The sequence below is a fragment of the Carya illinoinensis genome, chromosome 4 (genome assembly GCF_018687715.1).
Source record: "Carya illinoinensis cultivar Pawnee chromosome 4, C.illinoinensisPawnee_v1, whole genome shotgun sequence".
In the NCBI taxonomy this organism is placed as follows: domain Eukaryota; kingdom Viridiplantae; phylum Streptophyta; class Magnoliopsida; order Fagales; family Juglandaceae; genus Carya; species Carya illinoinensis.
This window is the reverse complement of record NC_056755.1, coordinates 28,067,758-28,088,037: the sequence shown is the minus strand read 5'-3', so window position 1 is coordinate 28,088,037 and position 20,280 is coordinate 28,067,758. Positions and strand designations below refer to the sequence as shown.

General features: G+C 33.9%; 1 protein-coding gene across 3 annotated transcripts in view; it reads left to right on the top strand.

The window, feature by feature from the left end:
• Positions 1–19,370: 19,370 nt before the first annotated feature.
• LOC122307698 (abscisic-aldehyde oxidase-like) overlaps positions 19,371–20,280 on the top strand; it is a 46,370-nt gene continuing 45,460 nt past the window's right edge. Inside the window, exon 1 of one of the 3 annotated variants that reach the window (XM_043120740.1) lies at positions 19,371–19,616. In XM_043120740.1, coding sequence (XP_042976674.1) covers positions 19,466–19,616 — 151 coding nt within the window. In that variant the 5' untranslated portion in view covers positions 19,371–19,465. The remainder of the gene's footprint in view (positions 19,617–20,280) is intronic. The other 2 variants (XM_043120741.1, XM_043120742.1) reach the window with 2 other exon arrangements.

The window sequence follows — 20,280 nt, the reverse complement described above, 5'->3', positions numbered from 1 at the left end:
AGATTAAAATGGGACCTAAGGATGGATTCCTTCCACTGTTTTAGTTCAGGATCAATAAGCTCGGATACTCACTTCAGATTCTTCTCCTCTCCTCTAATGTCAAACTTGTGTGGTGGAGATGATGGGATCCAATGGTCGTCCCAAATTTTGGTGCTTTTCCCATTCCCAATTCTCCAGATTAGGCCCTCTTTAAGTAGTTGGTTGCCTTTCATAATGCTTCTCCAAGCAAAGGAGGGCCTGTTTCCCAATCTTGCTTCCATTAAATCTGAATGAGGGAAGTATTTACTCTTGAAAACTTGGGCTAGTAGGGAATCTGGGAATTTTAAAATGCGCCAGCTTTGCTTTGCTAGCATTGCAATATTAAATCTGTTGAGATCCCTAAACCCCAGCCCCCCTTGATCCTTTGCTTTCCCCATGAGGCTCCACTTCACCCACTGAATCTTGGTGTGATCTTCATTATACCCCCACCAGAATTTCCTAAGTAGTATATTGAGTCTTTGAATGATTGACTGAGGGAGGAGGAAAATGCCCATGGAATAGGTTGGGATAGCTTGAAGCACAGCTTTGAGTAGTATCTCCTTACCTACTGCTGATAAAAACTTAGTCCTCCAATTAGTAACCCTTGCCCAAGTTCTATCAATTAATGAGTGGAAAGTTGCCACCTTTTTCTTGCCCACCATGGAGGGGAGACCCAAGTATTTCTCAAAGGATCCCTGGGATTTTACACCTACTAACTGTAGAATCATCTGCTAGTTTTCTAGAGGGGTGTTTCTACTAAAGGAGATGGAAGTCTTCTCCTTGTTTAGCACTTGGCCTGATCCTCTCTCATAAGTTTCTAGGATGAAAAGGAGCCTACTCCATTCTAGAGAGTTAGCCTTGCAAAAGAGCAGGCTATCATCAGCAAAGAATAGGTGATTGATAAACACTGGTTGTTTCCCAACTTGCACACTTGTTATACTACCAGTTTCTGTTGCCTCATTCAGCATAGAGGATAAAGCTTCAGCACAAAGGATAAAAAGGTAGGGGGAGAGGGGGTCCCCCTGCCTTAAACCTCTAGAGGGGGAAAAGGAATTATGGGGCTGTCCATTTACAAGTACTGCATAAGTGACAAGATACACACTTCATGATTAGAGTGACCCATTTGACATCAAAGCCCATTCTCAACATTACTCTTTCTAAGAATCTCCACTCTACCTTGTCGTACGCCTTGCTCATATCCAATTTGAGTGCCATAAAGCCCTCTCTGCCCCTGCCCGGAGTGTTCATCCCATGGAGTGTTTCATATGCTATAAGGATGTTGTCTGTTATTAACCTTCCAAGCACAAAGGCACTTTGGTTTTGTGAAATCACCATTGGCAGAACAGCTTTGAGCCTATTAGCAAGCACCTTAGCTATGACTTTATAGATTACATTGCACAAGCTTATTGGTCTATAATCACTCACTTTCTTTGGCTCTTTAACCTTAGGGATCAAAGTGATGAAAGTGTCATTCACTTCTTTCAAGGGGCCTCCTTTGTTCAGAACTTGCAGGGAGAACTCTAGCACTTCTTGCTGAATGTGTTCCCAGTTGGATTGATAAAAATGAGCGGGGAAACCATCAGGACCTGGAGAGCTTAATGGGGTCATTTGGAAACTGCTTCTTTGACTTCTTGAGAGGTAAATTCCAGCAGGAGATTTCTATTCATTTCTTCACTAACTTTTGATGTCATGCCTGAAATACATGCCTCTATTGAAGTAGGCTATGATGAAGTGAACAAAGTGGAAAAGAATTCTGTAAACATTGCTGCAATCTTCCCTTGGTCAACAATTTCATTTCCATTGTGGTCTTGTAGGAGTCTAATACTGTTGGTTTTCCTCCTTTGGCATGCATACTTGTGGTAGAAGCTTGTGTTTCGATCCCCTTGTTGAAGCCAATGTTGTTTAGCGCGTTGTTTCCATCTTAATTCCTCTTCTGCTAAGAACCACTGTACCTCTTCCTGCTGTTGCTGCATGCTATTAATATGGTCACCTAAACCTGTGTTTTGCATTTCTGAAATTTGCTGTAGCTGTTTGCGAATATAATGAGACATTGGTTTTTTATTATTGGTTATCCACTGCTGTAGCTTCCTTTGACAGTTTGTTAATTTTTCTCTGAAATGCTTATCCAGGTGGTTCCCGTTTGTTGATGTTTGTCATGCTTCAGCTATCACTGTTTGCCAATCCTTCCTTAAAGACCATGCTGCTTCATACCTGAAAACATATTTTCTTTTGCTGTAGCTTGGGTTTGGGCAATTCAGCCTTAGGTGGAGGGGAGAGTGATCTGAATTTACAGCTGGAAGGACTTGACAGATGCTGTTTGGGAAAATAGACATCCATACAGGTGTAGCCATGGCTCTATCGAGTCTTTCTTTTGTGAAGTTGATGGGCCCCAAGGCAGATCAAGTCTTAAGGATCAATTACAAGATTAAGAGCCACGAAGATTAAGGGAGCAATGCAAGAATTGGTGCAATCCAATTGGGATGAAACTAGCAAGAGCCCAACACACATGATGGGCTTGAAAGAATGAGAACCAGTTTTGATCCACTTGATCCAAGCTATGGAAGACACGACTTGAGCCGATTGTTATTAAAGACCATAGACTTATTTATTTCATTGAAATGACTTATTTTATTAGTCAAAGGAATTATTCTAGAATAATTGGGCTTGGGAGATGTCTAGCCCATATGTCTTATTTCTAATGAACTAGGGTTTTTGGGAAGGCCTTGTATTTTGGCCAAGGGCATATTTGGAAAGTTATTAATTTATGTGAACTAGGGTTTTAGAAGTTACTGTAGCGCGGCACTGTTCACGCTACAGTACCCGCGGCACTATTCCTTTAGGGTTTTGGGAATTGTTTATTTAAGGCACTTGTAGCCTCATTTGAGAGGCAAGACATTTTTTATTGAATTTTCATTGTGAGTGAGTTTTCTCCTCTTGTTCTTAATTGAACTCTTGAACTTATCAAAGGTAAATCACAACCTTTGTGGCGTTCCTCCTTGTAATTTGGGTTCTTGAGACGAGATTTCATTGGGTCTAGATTTTAATATAATCTAGGTTCTTGAAACGAGATCTCAACGGGTCTAAATTCTCCATCCATAGACTTGAGTTTGGCGTTCTTGGGTTTGTTTTTCCAATATTGTTGTTGGGTCTCAAAGCGAGTCGATTGGGGTTCACATCATTTGGTATTCAGAGCAAGGTTTCCAATCAGGTCTGATTCTATCTTTATTTATTGTATCGTTAATTCTAGAGCTTCATTGTTCTAGGGTTGCACAAAAAAAAAAAAAGTGCAGAAATTCGAATTTCCTAGGGCTGCCAAATTATTCTATCTTTTGGGTTTCATGTTCATCATCATAGGGTGGCTAAATTCCTTGTTTGAGAGCTGTCAAAATTTGCACCATCTAGGGTTTGAAATTTCTAGGGTTTCATTGATTTCCTTCTATTTCCTTATCAATTTGTATGTGTTTGAATTCAATTGTTTCATTATCACAATTGAATATTTCTGTTTGTGGTTGAATTGTTGAGAAAAGAAAAAAAAAGGAAAGGAAAAGAAAAGAAAAGAAAGGAAAAGAAAAGAAAGAAAAAAAAATCGAAAAAAAAAGGCAAAAAAAAAAAAATCCAAAATTAGAAAAAAAAGAAAAGAAAGAAAATGATTTTGGGTATAATTGTTTGAAATACTTTGCCATATGAAATTGAGTCGTTTGGCATTGATTGAGCGTTATCTTTAAAGGGGCTGAATACATTTTTTCTAGTTGGTGTCTTGTTTTATAATTACTCTTTTCCTCGTATAATTTTCTTGATTCTCGTGCCATTGTCGTTCCTTCCGTGTTTCTTTTGTTCTTGTTTCTTGGAGCTAATTGCAAGTTGGGATTAAACAAGGTTGCTTTGTCTTGATTTTGTTTAATTAGTTCTTTTAGAACTTGAGTGTGAAAACTCTTGAGGTAAAAGGCAAGAGAGTGTGAGATCATTATCGGAAAAAAGCCAATTAAGAGTGAAACACGAGTGGAGTGTCATTATTTGAGTGTAAACACATGAGGGAGAGCGTGTGAGGTCTTTTTCCACTAACATTTTTTTTTGTGCAACACATACGATGTCTCATTAAAGTGACTCATAACTAAAGGGGATGTCAGACAATTCATTCTTTTTGTTGCAGTCCATGCAACAAAAATTTGAAAGGTTAAATTTGAAGTTGGGGGAAGTGAGGGATAAGATGGAACAACAAGGTGCATTGATTAGAAATTTGCAAAGTGGGAGAGATAGGAGGAGACGTGAGCCTAGTATTGAGAATAGGTACAATAAGAATGAAGAGTATGGCGAGTCTCTTGTTGTTAGGCGTGCCCCCAATACAGAATTTAAGATGGATGGTATAGAGCAGCAAAGAGAAAACATTTTTCGTACTAGATGCCACATCAACAACAAGGTATGTAGTATGATTATTTATGGAGGGAGTTGTACTAATGTTGCTAGCACTACTTTAGTTGAGAAATTGAATTTACCTACTTTGAAACACCCTAGACCATACAAGTTGCAGTGGTTGAATGATTGTGAGGAGGTTAAAATAAATAAGCAAGTGCTAGTTTCTTTTTCAATTGGGAGGTACAAGGATGAGGTACTTTGTGATGTAGTGCCTATGCATATTGGCCATATTTTGTTGGGGAGGCCGTGGCAGTGTGATAGGAGAGTGATCTATGATGGGTTTAGAAACATATACAGCTTTGAAAATGATGGAAAAATAATCAAACTTGCTCCTTTAACTCCAACACAGGTCCATGAGGACCAACTCAAGTTGAAAAGTGAGGTCGATCAAAAAAGAAAGAAAGAAAGTGAAGTTGATAAAAAAAACAGAGAGAAAGTGAGATTGATGAAAAAAGAAAGAGTGAAAATGAGATTGAGAAAAGAAGAAATAGTGAGGCCAAAACTTCAAGAGAAGGAGAGAGTGAAGAAAAAACAGAGAGTGAAAAGGAAAAAGAAAGTGAAAAGAAAAAGGAGAGTGAAAAGAGTAAAGAGACTGAAGAAAAAAAAAAGAGAGTGAAAAGAGAAGAGATAGTGCAGAAAATGAGAAGAAAACAAAAAGAAAAGTGAGTTTTTATGCTAAGGCAAGTTTTAATACTAACGAACTTAACGTACCTTTGCCTAGTATTGTTGTTTCTTTGTTGCAGGGATATAAGATCATGATTCCTACTGGAGTGTTTAGTGGATTGCCACCTATTAGAGAGATAGAGCATTATATTGATTTTGTGCCGGGTGCGACAATTACTAACCGACCTCTCTTTCAAGAACATGAGTCCTTGATACACTTGAAGGGACAAGGTAAGTTGTTGACTAGAGTGCATGCTAAGTGGAAGGAATGTATTGAGACTTTTCCTCATGAAATCAAATACACACATGGTAAGGAAAATCTTCTGTTTGATGCATTATCAAGAAGGTATGTACTTATCTTCATTTTGGATGCAAAGTTATTGAGACTTGAATATGATAAGAACTTGTTTGTTAATGATGATGGCTTGGCTAGTGTGTATGGATTACGTAAGAAAGCATCGTTTTCTTATTTATATAGACTATATTGGTACTTGTTTAGAGAGAAAATACTTTGTGTGCTTACTAGTCTTATGCATGAGTTGCTTGTGCATGGATGTGGTCTGTTGGGAAATTTTGATATAAAGGGAATTTTAGATGTGTTGGATGACCATTGGTGGGAGTACTACTTACCATTCATTGAGTTAGCATATAATTGGAATGGTCATTTTGGTGCAAAGAAAACTTTAGATGTGTCTCATGAATATTTGTGGGAGTATCATTTGCCTTTCATTGAATTATTGGATGAACATTTCTTTTGGCCTAAGATGAAAAGAGACGTCAATTGCATTTGTGGCATGTGCATTACATGTAGGAAGGCCAAGTCTAAGGTTTTGCCACATTGGTTGTATACACCTTTACCCGTTCCTAGTAAACCATTGGTAGGCATATCTATAGACTTTGTTTTGGGGCTGCGTACGACTAAAAGGGGTAGAGATTCTATTTTTGTGGTTGTGCATAGATTTAGCAAAATGTCAGATTTCATTCCATGTCATAAAATTGATGATACCACAAACATAGCTAACTTATTTTTCAGGGGGATAGTGCGACTTCATGGTGTACCTAGGAGTATTGTTTCTAATACTCAGCTCTTATGCACTGTTCTTCATAAGAATTTAAAAACTTGGGAGGATTGTTTGCCATTTAAAGAGTTTGCATATAATAGGACCTTGCATACTACTACTTCATATTCTCCTTTTGAAGTTGTTTATGATTTTAATCCACATAATTATTTAACTCTGATACTTTTGTTTGTGGATGACAGAAGTAGCTTGGATGGACATTTCTAAATTCTTGATAAAATTAATGATATTTCATATCTCGTGGATCTTCGAGGTATGTATCATGTGTTTGCTATTTTCAATATTACTAATCTTTTTCCCTTTGATCCAGGTGGAGATTCGAGGTCGAATCCTTTTGAGGAGAGGGGGAATGATGGGCCCCAAGGCAGATCAAGTCTTAAGGATCAATTACAAGATTAAGAGCCACGAAGATTAAGGGAGCAATGCAAGAATTGGTGCAATCCAATTGGGATGAAACTAGCAAGAGCCCAACACACATGATGGGCTTGAAAGAATGAGAACCAGTTTTGATCCACTTGATCCAAGCTATGGAAGACACGACTTGAGCCGATTGTTATTAAAGACCATAGACTTATTTATTTCATTGAAATGACTTATTTTATTAGTCAAAGGAATTATTTTAGAATAATTGGGCTTGGGAGATGTCTAGCCCATATGTCTTATTTCTAATGAACTAGGATTTTTGGGAAGGCCTTGTATTTTGGCCAAGGGCATATTTGGAAAGTTATTAATTTATGTGAACTAGGGTTTTAGAAGTTACTGTAGCGCGGCACTGTTCACGCTACAGTACCCGCGACACTATTCCTTTAGGGTTTTGGGAATTGTTTATTTAAGGCACTTGTAGCCTCATTTGAGAGGCAAGACATTTTTTATTGAATTTTCATTGTGAGTGAGTTTTCTCCTCTTGTTCTTAATTGAACTCTTGAACTTATCAAAGGTAAATCACAACCTTTGTGGCGTTCCTCCTTGTAATTTGGGTTCTTGAGACGAGATTTCATTGGGTCTAGATTTTAATATAATCTAGGTTCTTGAAACGAGATCTCAACGGGTCTAAATTCTCCATCCATAGACTTGAGTTTGGCGTTCTTGGGTTTGTTTTTCCAATATTGTTGTTGGGTCTCAAAGCGAGTCGATTGGGGTTCACATCAGAAGTTGGGACCAATTCTGTTATTTGACCACGTAAAATGAGGACCCTTTGTGACTAGATCATGGAGTGAACAATGATTAAGAACTTCTCTAAACTTCTCCATTTGCCTGTAAGGCCTAGGTGCAGCACCCCATTTCTCCTCTTGACTTTTTATTTCATTAAAGTCTCCTATACAGATCCAGGGAAAAGAGGTTTGGTCCTTGATAGCCTTTAGTAATCCCCAACTACTATCAACATGCGAATATATATATATATATATATAGATATATATATATAGGTGATTGGATAAAAAAAAAAACCTTGAGTTGAGGTGGAGAGAGGCGTACATGCACGGGAGTGCTAGAGTCGTGCGAGAAAAGATGTATATAGTTTTTAAAGAGAAATGGGACTCTTAACCCAAATCTGTTTGAAAATATTAAAAAAAAAAAATTCTTTCAACAACAAATCTTGGGCTCGATTAAATAAGTTAGACCTTGACTTTAAACAAAAAATAATCTAGGCTTGTTCCCTTAAAAAAAATAAAAAATAAAAAATTATCTTGGCCCATAAAAAGAATTTTAAACTAAATATCAAAGCCGAATGAAATCATAATTTTTGAAAACAGCTTAGCCCTAGACTCGAGTGTTACAAGAGTTGGTGTGCAAGCCTTCCCTTGGCCTACCAAACACTTCTCTCTCCCTCTTAGCCCACTATCAAGACTAGGTATATAGTACTTTGTATGAGTAATACATGGCACTAGTGGTAAGAGTTTGGGCCATAGGCTCCAGATCATTGGGCTTGCGTTTCCTTATGATGCTAAATTTCACTAAGGGTTTTAATTGTGAGAAAATACTTAAAAAAAGGTTGAAAATCTCTATGTAAAATGACCTATAAATCTACCCGAAAGAGCTCTTTTGGATTTCTCTTTAAGAATATGGTGAAGAAGTGATGAAAATGAGTGAAATGTGTCTTGCACAACTTTAGACCTCTGGAGGGGGAGGGTATGGGCTTGAATGATTCTTAATTGGAGGTGGCTATATCATATAAAGTGAAGAATAGTGAGGGGCAAGAACTGCCTCCTACAGCTGTGAGGTATAAAGGGTGATGAGGTGGATTTCTCCTTCACATCAAGGCACTATTGGGTGTAGCCAAAGGCAGTGGATGGCCTGCCATGTGGGTGGGGAAACTTTTTTAAGAAATTTTTCCAAAGTCGCCAAATTTGTGGACCTTAACCAAGTGGGTTTTAATTTGGGGTTTAAAGGGGGTTTAGTCAAGGTTTGGGATGCTATCAAACCCAAATCCAATTTTTTTTACCCAATCAAATTTTCAATGTTTAAAAGGTTAGATAACAATGTCATAACAAGGATTTTATGAATTAATAGTATGTGAAGTGATTTAATCAAGAGATTAAACACAATGCTAGAAATCAGATCAAAAATAGTTTGGAGGCCAACTTTGGGGTTTGGCGAAACTATTTAGAATTTTAGTTTTAATCAAGTTTTTAGAATTTCAATTGGGTTTCAACTATTTAGGTTTCACTTGGATTGAAACCCTTTTTGGTCTAGCACAATTTGGTTAATTAGATGAAAGAATAATATTTTGCTTAGGTGGCATGATCTCATATCCTGATTTCCTTTACAAATCCATCTAATGAATCCTCATGTTGCCAAGTGTCTAATACTATTCATCAAGTGTGGCTAAGGTCTTGCCAAATGTCTAAATAAAACTTCTCTAATCTAATTTAAACATTCCACACTGTGCTTTCGAAAACACTATACTAGGTGTTATTATTGAGGTTACTATTTACTCCAAAAATGTGAAAAATAAAGTTTGTACTGAAAAATCCTAAATATTCGTATAAACCTATTATGCAATTCATTTATCGAAATTCCACCCTAAAGTGCCTAACAGAAACAAAAACGTGTTTTTGAACAATCGTAACTTCCAAAAACTGAAAATGGGATTGTTGCACTATAAAATCCTAAATAATCAACTGAGTCTAATGGCGCAGACCATAATGCATTCTGCACTTCTAACTACCTCAAATAAATAAAATCATACTTCTGACACCATAGTGAGTAATAACACTAATTATGCTGACAAACAAAAACCTATACGAATAGTTAATTCATAAAAACTTACGGGATTTTCATGAGATTCCTAAAGCCTATAAAAATTCTACTGCTGGATTTCTAACGGGCTGTTACAGTGCCATTGTTGGCAACCAAACGCTTCAACTCACCATTATTCCTCATGTCTTCAATTTCTTATTTTAGATTGTGGCAATCTTCAGTTTTATGCCCACTTGTATTGTGGTGCTTGTAGTACTTTTGGGACTGTTGCCCATGATCTTCATCATATCTGGTCTCCTTTACCTTGTCCTGGCTATATACATTAGAATAGTGTATATAACCGCTATTGTGTTGCGTTACACTCCCGTCACACCTTTACTCACGTTGATCCCTCATCGCTTTTGTTCCTCCATCTCGGTCCCTCTTCTGGCCTCCCTTCGACACACCTCATTCCTCTCTAATCGAGCAGTTAAAGCAATCAATGTGTCTTTAGCGTTGACAAAGTCATCAACTCTGCCATGTTTTCTTGCAAAGTGGTTGGGATCTTCCTCGCCAATTCGGCCATGAAGGGACTACTCGGTCATATGCTCTCAAGGAGGGCAACCAACATGATCTTTTCATCTTGGTCATCGGCCGTCATTCTTTCTTTGTTGAAACGCGCAAGATACGCTTTCAAGCTCTCTACCTCTCTTTGCTTTACTGTTAAGAAGTATGCTGTTGGCCTCCTATGCCTTCTGCTCACCATAAATTAGGTCAAAAACTGCCAGCCCAGTTCCTCAAAACTGTCTTTAGATCCCAATTGTAACGTCCCAAATCATCCTTAAGCCATCTCCCTCAAGGTCAGAGGAAAAGCCCAACACGCGATCTAACCGGGAAACTTGTGGAGTGTCATGTGGGATTTGAAAGTATCCAAATGCTCCACAGGATCTTTAGACCCTTCATAGAGTTCTATTGAGGGGACTTTGAATTTTTGCGGCAATGGTACCGCCATTATTTCTGCAGAGAACGGCAGATTGGTGCTGGACAACAGTTGATCAACCAAGGAAGATGTCCTTATGAGTGTTCGAAAGTGCACTCTAAATATCCTATTATTGGACTAAATGCTAAAATATGAATAGAAATCATAGGAATTAATTTATATTCCTAAATTTAGCTTTTATTTATTTTGAGGAAAAAATCTACTTTGTCGCCTAATGTATACTGCTCTAGTTGACCACTGGTCAAACTATTATTTTTATTTAATGATTAAGAAAATAATTTTAAGTGTATTGGTGTATTTTTTTATTATTTAAAAAATATTTAAATATATTAAAAAAATGAAAAAAAATTCAAAAAGCTACTAGCAGTAACAATAAGCGGTGCTATTCAAGTGGTAGAGTATAACCTTTCTTATTTTGAAGTATTTCTAAATATAATTTTTTTATATGTTTAATTTCAGAATCTACACATTCAAATGAGAGCCAAAGAAAATTGTTAAAAAGACTTTCAATACGTGAGAAAACATCACCCAAATTCAAATTCAAGTTCACAGTTAGGATCGGCTTTGTTGCGGCACTAAATCTCATAGCCTTTGTAAATCTCGTGGTCTTTGTCATCTAGAAGGAGCAAGATGAACGTGCAGAGAGGTGTGTTCACGTGCAACACGGGTCCTTTGGTTTGGTTCTAAACTTCTACGCGAGAAGCTGGAGTTTTGGAATGAAACACAGGCTTTATTCTTTGGACGAAAGGCACGGAAGATATTATCTATTATTGGAAAAGCTGGGCTCTTGGACTTGGCTTGGAGATAAAAACGGAGACATTGAATTTTATAGATTCTGGATGCAAGAGGGCCTGTTGGGTTGGACTGAAGACGCGACATGCAAAGGGGCTGTTGGTCTTTTGAATGGAAATGACAATTTTTGTTTTACTTGGTGGGATTATCGTTAACGGTCGTACGCACAAAAATGGGTCTTTTGGCGGGGAGGAGAGACATAAAATGCAGATTTGAAAAGAGAAGGAAAGAAAATATCATTTTATTTGTATTTTTTGAGTTTTTTCATGGAGAATTAAATCTCAAGTAAAGTCTAGGATATAGATTTATTAGTAAAAATATTTTGACTTTATTTGAATTCATAGATTAAATTCTATTGTTTTAGATTATAGGATTCAATTATCTATTTGTTTTGAATTTTTATAAGTTTGAGACAATTATATTAAATCTTGTTATAGTTTTTCGTAAACTATATGATTATGAATATATGATTGTGACTTAAATAATTATTTTTCATGCCATTGATGTGATCTCTTATTGCACAATTATTTGTGAACATAGCGTCTTATCTATATCTTATATGTATTTTTATATATGAAAAATGTGATTTATAAATAGGGGAATAGATCCTAGAATTAAATTTGAGAAAGTAGATAAACATAATGTCATATCTTCTAATTAGGAATTTGGTGTTATAATTTTTAATTGTGTATAATTGGATTGAAAAAGTCAAAGTATTGGATATGGTTGATTGAAACCCAAAACTTTACTTTACCTCTTTATCTTTGCCATAATCTCATTTTAATTACGTGCTTTAGGTAGAATCCTCATATTCTTCTCATATTTTCATTTAATCATTTTCCTTAAGTTTGCATCCTGTAGTGTTTCTTCTAATTCCGTGTGGATCGACACCTTGAACTATATTATAACACCGTGTAATAGTTTGGGCGTAATCATATCCCTATCTTCTTGGCAATCTCCTCATATTTGTCCATCTAACTACACAAATCGTGATGCATCTTTTTCGTCTCCTCATTCTCCTGGGGTGGCTTACTTACCCTAGCAATGTGCACCTCTATTTCAACTCTATCACCTTGGCTAAGCGCTGTGTCCTCCTCTGATGGGTCGTTCTTTGCTCTAAGGACTTTGTTCTCCTTCAGTAGCAACTATAGCTCAACAGTAAATTTATTCACCACTTTCTCCATCTCTACAAGCCTTCCTTTCATGTTTCACAATGATACCTTTTGATCTCTAATTGCTTGCGATCAAGTAGTAGTGGGCATGTGAAAAGCCCGTTGATTGTACGACAAAGAAATTTCGTAGACAATGCCAACTATTATAGACATGTTTCACTACCACTTGCACACGATCACTTGCAACCATAGAGTAGAGGGGCTTGGGAGTTCTGGAAAACACCTCCGATACCTAAGTCAATAATCACAATGGAATGCACTATTTTTGATACTAATGAATCAGATAACCTTTACATACCTAGATTCTTTGTATATATAGAGCCTATGTGATATGAACCCGCGGAATTGGAATCCCTTGAACCTATAATCAATTTGAAAACTCACCCAAGAAAATCAAAATCAAGTTAATAGGTAGAGAATTTAAACCCGATGAGAACTCGTTTCAAGAATCTAGATTATATTAAAATCTAAACCCATTGAAAAACACATATCTAGAACCCAGATTACAAGAAGGAATGTCACAAAGGTTGTGATTTACTTTTGATAAGTTCAAACGTTCAATGAAGAACAAGAGGAAATAAACTCAACTCACAATGAATAAAATTCATTAATTTCATAAACTTTCATATATTTTTAAAATGGGACAACAAAGAGTATTTAAACTAAAACCTAATTAAAACCATAGGCTAAAATAAACCCTCATCTTTCAAAAATACCCTTCAATGAATAGTATTATTGTTACAATGCGCGGCTACAGTTTTGTTACAATAACTTTGCCTTTTGAAACCTTAATTCAACAAATTAAAACTTACGTGGGCCAAGCATTCTCAAACCCAATTATTTCAGACTAATTTCTATAACTAATAAAATAAATCATTTTAATAATATAAACAAGTCCAAGGCCTTCAGTCTCATAAACATAATAATAGACCCTAATTTATGTTACACTCTTTCATAGCTTGTATCACGTGAATGAAAATTGGATCTTCTTCTTTCAATCACATCTTAAATGTTGGGCTCTTGCTAGACTCGGCCCAAGTGGATTGCACCAATCCTTACATTGCTTGTTTACTCTTCTTGGCTCCTGATCTTGTGATTGCCCCATTTGGAACTTGTAATAGATCTTTAAGACTCGGTCCACCTTGGAGCCCATTACTATGAGATGTCTGTTATTATGTGGTAGTGGACTTATATGCTATTCAAAATTCAAGTCCTTGGATGAAAGGCTTATCTGATACTTAAACGATAGCTTTCCTCACCTAATGGACTCTCAAGCAGTTACCCTCTCGGTGGTTAGAATAGATTGGGCCCCTAGAGGTAGGTCAAGTTCTCAGAGGGACTATGAGCTAGGGGTCCAATTGGTGACCTAGATCCACTATTAGCCCCTATAGGCCTCATAAGAATATCGAGCCCTCTTGAGGGGGTTATACCTAAAGATCGTGTAGTTGATTGAGAGAGCACCAACAATAAATAAACTCTTCTTCCCATCATATTTAAAGTCCAAGAAGAGTTGCTATTGTGGTTTGGGAATGATCGCCTTCATATAATATCAATCACTTTAAGTTCTTCTTGGGAACTCTAGTCCAAGATATGCATTAATAATGACCCACATGAGAAGCTTGGCAGCAAAGTTGATATCAACCTTGAGAGTCGAAAGTTTGGATAGTAACTTGAGATGAGATAAGTTAAAATAAAAGTTAAAAGCTGAATAAAATATTGTTAGAATATTATTATTATTTTGAAATTTGAAAATGTTGAATTGTTTATTATATTTTGTATGAAAATTTAAAAAAGTTGTAATGATTAAATTAGAGGAGATGAAATACTTTTTATATCCAAACCCAACCAAAATGCAAGACGAGAAAGTGAGTTGTTTCAGGGCTATGTAACCTGGATTTAGAACCAAGATTAGGTTCATGAGCTCACATGGTAATTCCTACCGCAAGTGTGTTTCAACAGGGGTTAAGGAATGTTGATGAAGTTTCATGGTGTCAAAGCATAGGGTTGCTGTCTAATATTTGTCTAACACATTTCCTATAATATGAGTGGAGTGAGACCGTGAATGGAAGCTTTTAAGGTGCTGGAAATTAGTAAGATTAAGTGTACCAAAATGGTAATTTCATAATTGAAATTTCCTAGTGCCTTTGCATATAAGGGTAACGGGTCTAGTTTGGTTCCGTTTTGGACAAAATTTAAGCCCGAACCAGTATGCATTAGTTTGTATTTTTGAAAATCGATTATGCACCTTTGGTTTTTCTGTTTTAATAGTATAAGTATATATATTAGTATTAATTATGGTGATTAAAATAACTATATATTAGTATTTGTTATAGTTATTTTAATTTATTATAACTATATCATTGAAAGTGATAGTATTTGTATTACTATATCATTATTACATATATAATTATTTAGTATCGTGATTTATATAGTAATATAGTATTAGACTATTAGTATTAGGCCATAAAATGTAAATTTTAATTAATATACATTATATACTTCTATATATTAGTATTACTAATTTACTAATGTACTTATTAAAAAGAATATATTGAGAATTTATTAGGCAATAAAATTTAATTAATATATATTTTTTATGATTAAGCATATGATCAAATGATATATAGTATAAACAATATTACATATAATATTAAAAAAATTAATTTAAAATATATAACAAAGCGAACCGGTTCGGTCCTTAAAAACATAGAATTGGAACCGGACTGATAAAGGCTAGTTTTGGAACTAAGGGAAAGGGTTCCAGACCCGTTCCACCGGTTTGGATTGGTTTGGTTTGGTCTGATTTTTCGATTAATTTTTACACCCCAATTTGCATGTAACACATTCCTAATATTACTAAATATAAGAAGGTTTGAGTGGAAGATTTAAGGACTGTGTAATCTGATTTTTCAATACTTTAACATGTAAAAATGGTAGATTGAATTGGATTGATGCTAACATAGGAGAGGGAAAAGTAAGAATCTAATTTGAGATTAGAGCTCAAAATATTCAACTGAAACATGAGATTGTTTAGATGGTTAGATGAGATGAGATAATCTTTTTTTTTTTATGAAAATTAAAAGTTGAATAAAATATTGTTAGAATATTATTTTTTAATATTATTAGTATTTTGAGATTTAAAAAAATTGAATTATTTATTATATTTTATATAAAAATTTGAAAAAATTGTAATGATAAAATGAGTTGAGAGTATATCTCAATCCAAACAGCATTAATTTTCTACCCTACTTTAGACAGCCAACAATTGACTATTTTCTTACTTCTAATCATCACTTCTTTAACTATACTAAGGAGATAATTGATTGTTTCACAATATTATCTACATCTGAATTTTTTAAACCAACACAAATTTCTTATCATATTATTGAAAATGATTAACAGGTCTTTTTTGTATGTTAGCATAATTAATTCAAATCTTTCACAAAGCTCACGCTTTGAGATTCAAGATTACGTCCTTCTAACGAAAACCAAAGCCGACCAACATGTTAATAAGTCGAAAGGAAACTCTTCGTAGAAGTGTTGAAAAGCTGAAAAAGCACAAAAAAATAAAAATAAAAACATAGTCCAATACACCAAAGCCGACCAATACATCAATCACGTGGGTAGAGCAGAAGCAACACCTGTGATGCTCGTAGTCGGTATGGCAAGTAAATTTGGAAAATTAGCAATAGAAGGCAACGTTCAATCCGTCTTCTCATATTTGAATGTAAAAACTCAACTATTTTCTAGTCGATTCTTTCGATTATTTAAGACATTCGCATAATTTTAAAGAAAAAATCTAGTTGCATACATAATTGTATATTAGTATGTGTATCAATTTATTGTGATTGATTAAAAAGTAGATTTTATTGAAAACAATGCTAATTAAAATTTTAAATATGAAAGAATCAGTATTGGTACGCAGATTAGTATGCGATTTTACTTATATATAGCAAAACTCAATTTCAAAAGATCATCATGAATGGACTTTTACCAAAATCTATCGATGTACTCATTTTGTGATGCAATGGGCAGCAACCAATCTTGTGTTTAGAAATTTACTCATAGATTCAATTTTACAATATTTTTTGTATTTGAATAGTGGAAAGGATCCACCTTAAACTCTGTATTTATCCTCTATAAATATATACCTTAAGCTTGATTTAATATAAAAAAAAAGTAGATAGTAATGAAACATTTTCAAACTATTTGGACAAATTTTCCGATATTCCAACCCATAAACATAAAAAATTTCCAAAAATAAAATATTATAAATAAAAATTGAATAAATTGATATAATTTAATATGATATATTTTTAATTATAAATTTTATTGAATAATTTTTTTTATTATATTCAACAATGCGTATATAGGGGTATAGAACTGGGCTCCATATTTTTTAGTCCAATCTAGAACCCAAAAATCCATGTGATCGCTCGGATTAGACTTGGGTGGGTAAAATGTTTTTTGTATCCACCCAAATCTGGTTACGGATCTAATTTTCAACCCGGTTTTCCGTAACTTATTTTTTTGGTTGCTTTTTTTGTTACAAATTTGATAATACAAGCTGTTTGATCAGTACTTATAGAGAAAATACTCAACAATATTATTTATTTTGTACTGTTATATATTAGTTTAATTAGTGGTGATGTATTATTATTTTTTTATTCTTTATAAATTTATGTTTTACATTGTGAGGTAATAACAATGTTATCTGTTTTGTATTTTTATTTATTTTGTTCTTTAATTTATAAAATCTTTTAAAAAGTGTTTAAAGTATTTTTAAAAAAATTTGGGCAATTTAAGCATGATATTAGAATTTTTTTTTAAAGTGCTATAAAAACAATTTTTTTTTAGTTTTAAAGTCTTCTTTTTCAAAAAAAAAAAATAAAATAAAGAAGAAGAAATTAAAAACCCATATTAAATCCAATTATAATCCGTATATCTGGATTCATAGTAAAAAAAAAAGTGAAAAATTCGAATATCCAATTACTTGTAACCGAATATTTAGATTGAATCCCGTCCAAATTTTAACATCTAGATTCAGATTTGATTATAATTGGATATCCAAATTTAAATAGAATTGAACATCCCTAATAGTATATACCCAAAAATAATATTATATATCATACTATTATTTTATTTATATTTTATTATATATAATGTGGTATATTTATTATTATTCAATACTTTATTTTATTTGATAAGATGCAGATAAAATAATAACATGCCGTATAAAATTTTTCAATATCAAAATCTTGACCACCTTTTGAAATTGCGCACTTTGTATGGGAACCAGAGCCACAAAACTGACAAAAGGGCACTTTTCTCCTTGTGTGCATCGGTAATCGAAGGTCAGCAATATTTTGGGATTCAAATCGAAGTAGTGTTCGAATGGTTTTTATTTTTATTTATTTTTATTATATTTAATTTTAATTTTTTATTTTTTATAGTGATTAAGAAAATATTTTTTAGTAATATTGTGATTTTTTTTTTTAAATATTTAAGAATATAAAAAATAAATAAAACTTTTTAATTTATTTGGTAAATTTTTAAACTAAATATTTGGATGGATGTAGCACCACTCATCGAAGATTCACGTGGATTTATTCCCTTAGACAGTGGACTGTACAGTCACAGTCACAATTTGTGGTTCTTATTCTTGAAGATTCATCGCAATGATGGTTTTTCTTTGTCACCATTCAATAGTCAGGATAAGAGTATTCATTTCCTTTGCTTGCCGGCATCTCCAGTGCTCCACGTGGAAAGTCCCTCCAAACATTTCTACATTAAAATATTTTAGCAAGATTAAAATTAGAAAATTAATTTATTGTTAACGTGAAAAGGAATGTTAAGTGTCAAGTGTTAAATGCTTGTATTACCCAAACAAGACTGAGACTAAAACTTTAACACAAAATGGAGTTATGTAAAAATAAAAGCGAATGAAATTAGCCGGCATTAACCCAACTCTTTTAAGTTACATCGTCATTTAACTGAATTTTGAGTATCCAACCGAATTTCGGGTAAGAGTCGAGTAAATATTTTGTCGTGGCCTTTTCTCTTGTTTGCCACAATTTTTGGCTTATAAAAACCTTCTTACCCCCTTAAACTTCATCGGTAACGTGAGCTGAAATATCTAACTATATATATATATATATATATTTAAAAGAGTCGGATCACTAGTCAGAGTGACCAATCCCTATATATATTAATAAACTTTTACTTATGACAGATGAATACTATAACAAAAGAGTCTAACTATATAAAGAAGAGTAATGTTACATATAGTCGTAAAATGTATAAATGTCGTACAATCTTTTTGAAAAAGAGTAAGATCTACGATTAAAAAGTTAGTTTTTTTTTTAATAGATTACGTATCAATTCACTTTTTTTAAAGAAACTGTACGTTGCTTACACGATTATGATTGCAAATATCATTTCTCTATAGAGAATGTTAAAGCTCCGTCCTGATATGGATCCCTATACATTTTTTAATTTTTTTAATTTAATGATTAATGATATATTTTTTAAAGATGTTATGATTTTTTTAAAAGTATTTAAAGATATAAAAAAATCTATGAAAAACAATTTGGCCTCTCGAAACCCATCATCATACTACACACTCGGTGGATCTAACACTCCTCGTAACTATATACGAAGTTCCATTAATTCTATCTTGAAAGCCTTTTACAAAATTTATGAAAAATTATCAAAATTGATGTTTATTGAACTCTAAGCACAAGTTTAAAAAAGAGAAATATTATATACACTACACTATTATCTTATTTTTATTTTATTATATAAAATGTGATGTATTTATTATTATTAGATAATAAAAAATATTCAATGATGATAATTATATTATATTTTATATAATAAAATAAAAGTGAGTATAGTGATATGATATATAGAATTTTATGTTAAAAGAATATATTGTCTCTCTATTGATTATTTAAAAAATATAAAAAATATACATGTTTAACTATTTTTTATAATTTTTATATACTGCGTTTTAAACGAAGAATATTTTTATAGAATAATAATTTATAAAAAAAATGAGTACGTTGTCGTTGGTAACGACACTCGTCCCATTGCTCGAACCTCCCCAGTCAATGAGCTCAGCAGTTCTGATCAACTCTCGTCCCCCATAGATGGCGGTGGATAGAGAAACCGGAAAAAGTCTGTTTTTTGTTGTCAACGGAGAGAGGATTGAGCTCTCCAGTGTTGACCCTTCGACTACTTTGCTCGAGTTCTTGCGTTCCCAGACTCGCTTCAAGAGTGTAAAGCTCGGTTGTGGTGAAGGTTGGTGGTGTATCTTAGCGTGGGTGAATAAGTCTGTTGTTAGCTGTTATAGAATTAGAATTCATGATTGAGGAATTCAGATTTTCGATCTGGGTTACATCTCCTTAAATGGGTTTCATTTTTCTTGTTATGATATTATGGCGTGAGCAAGATTGGTTAGTTTTGGCTCTTAATAGTTGTAGTAACGTACCCTTTATTCTACACTCTTGTTGTTTGATTTGGTTCGAATAATTGGCTTTTGACACTTCTGAGGACACTTGTTTTGTTTATCTCTTCTTGTACATACAAAAGGTTGATAGTTTGATTCTGATTGATTTTCCTCTGACGTTGGCTAACTCGTCAAGGAAAATCCGTGTTTGGTGTTCTGAAAAAAAGGAGGAAAGTTAATTAGATATCATGGATCCTCGTCATTATCTTTCTTTCCTTTTTGTATTTATTTTTTATTTTTTTATTTCATTAAAGTAACTGGTTGTAATTTAGAATCTTGATTATGCAAATTTAATGACCGAAATTATTTTCTTTTTTCTTCCCTGCAACTCAAATTTATGTGTGTGCTATGCGTTATTTTCAACGTGCATGTAACTCGTGTTTGTTTCCTTTTTGTGCGGAATAGTACCAAATGAATTATCTCAAATTCAAACTCCCTGTTATTCAATTCTCTCTC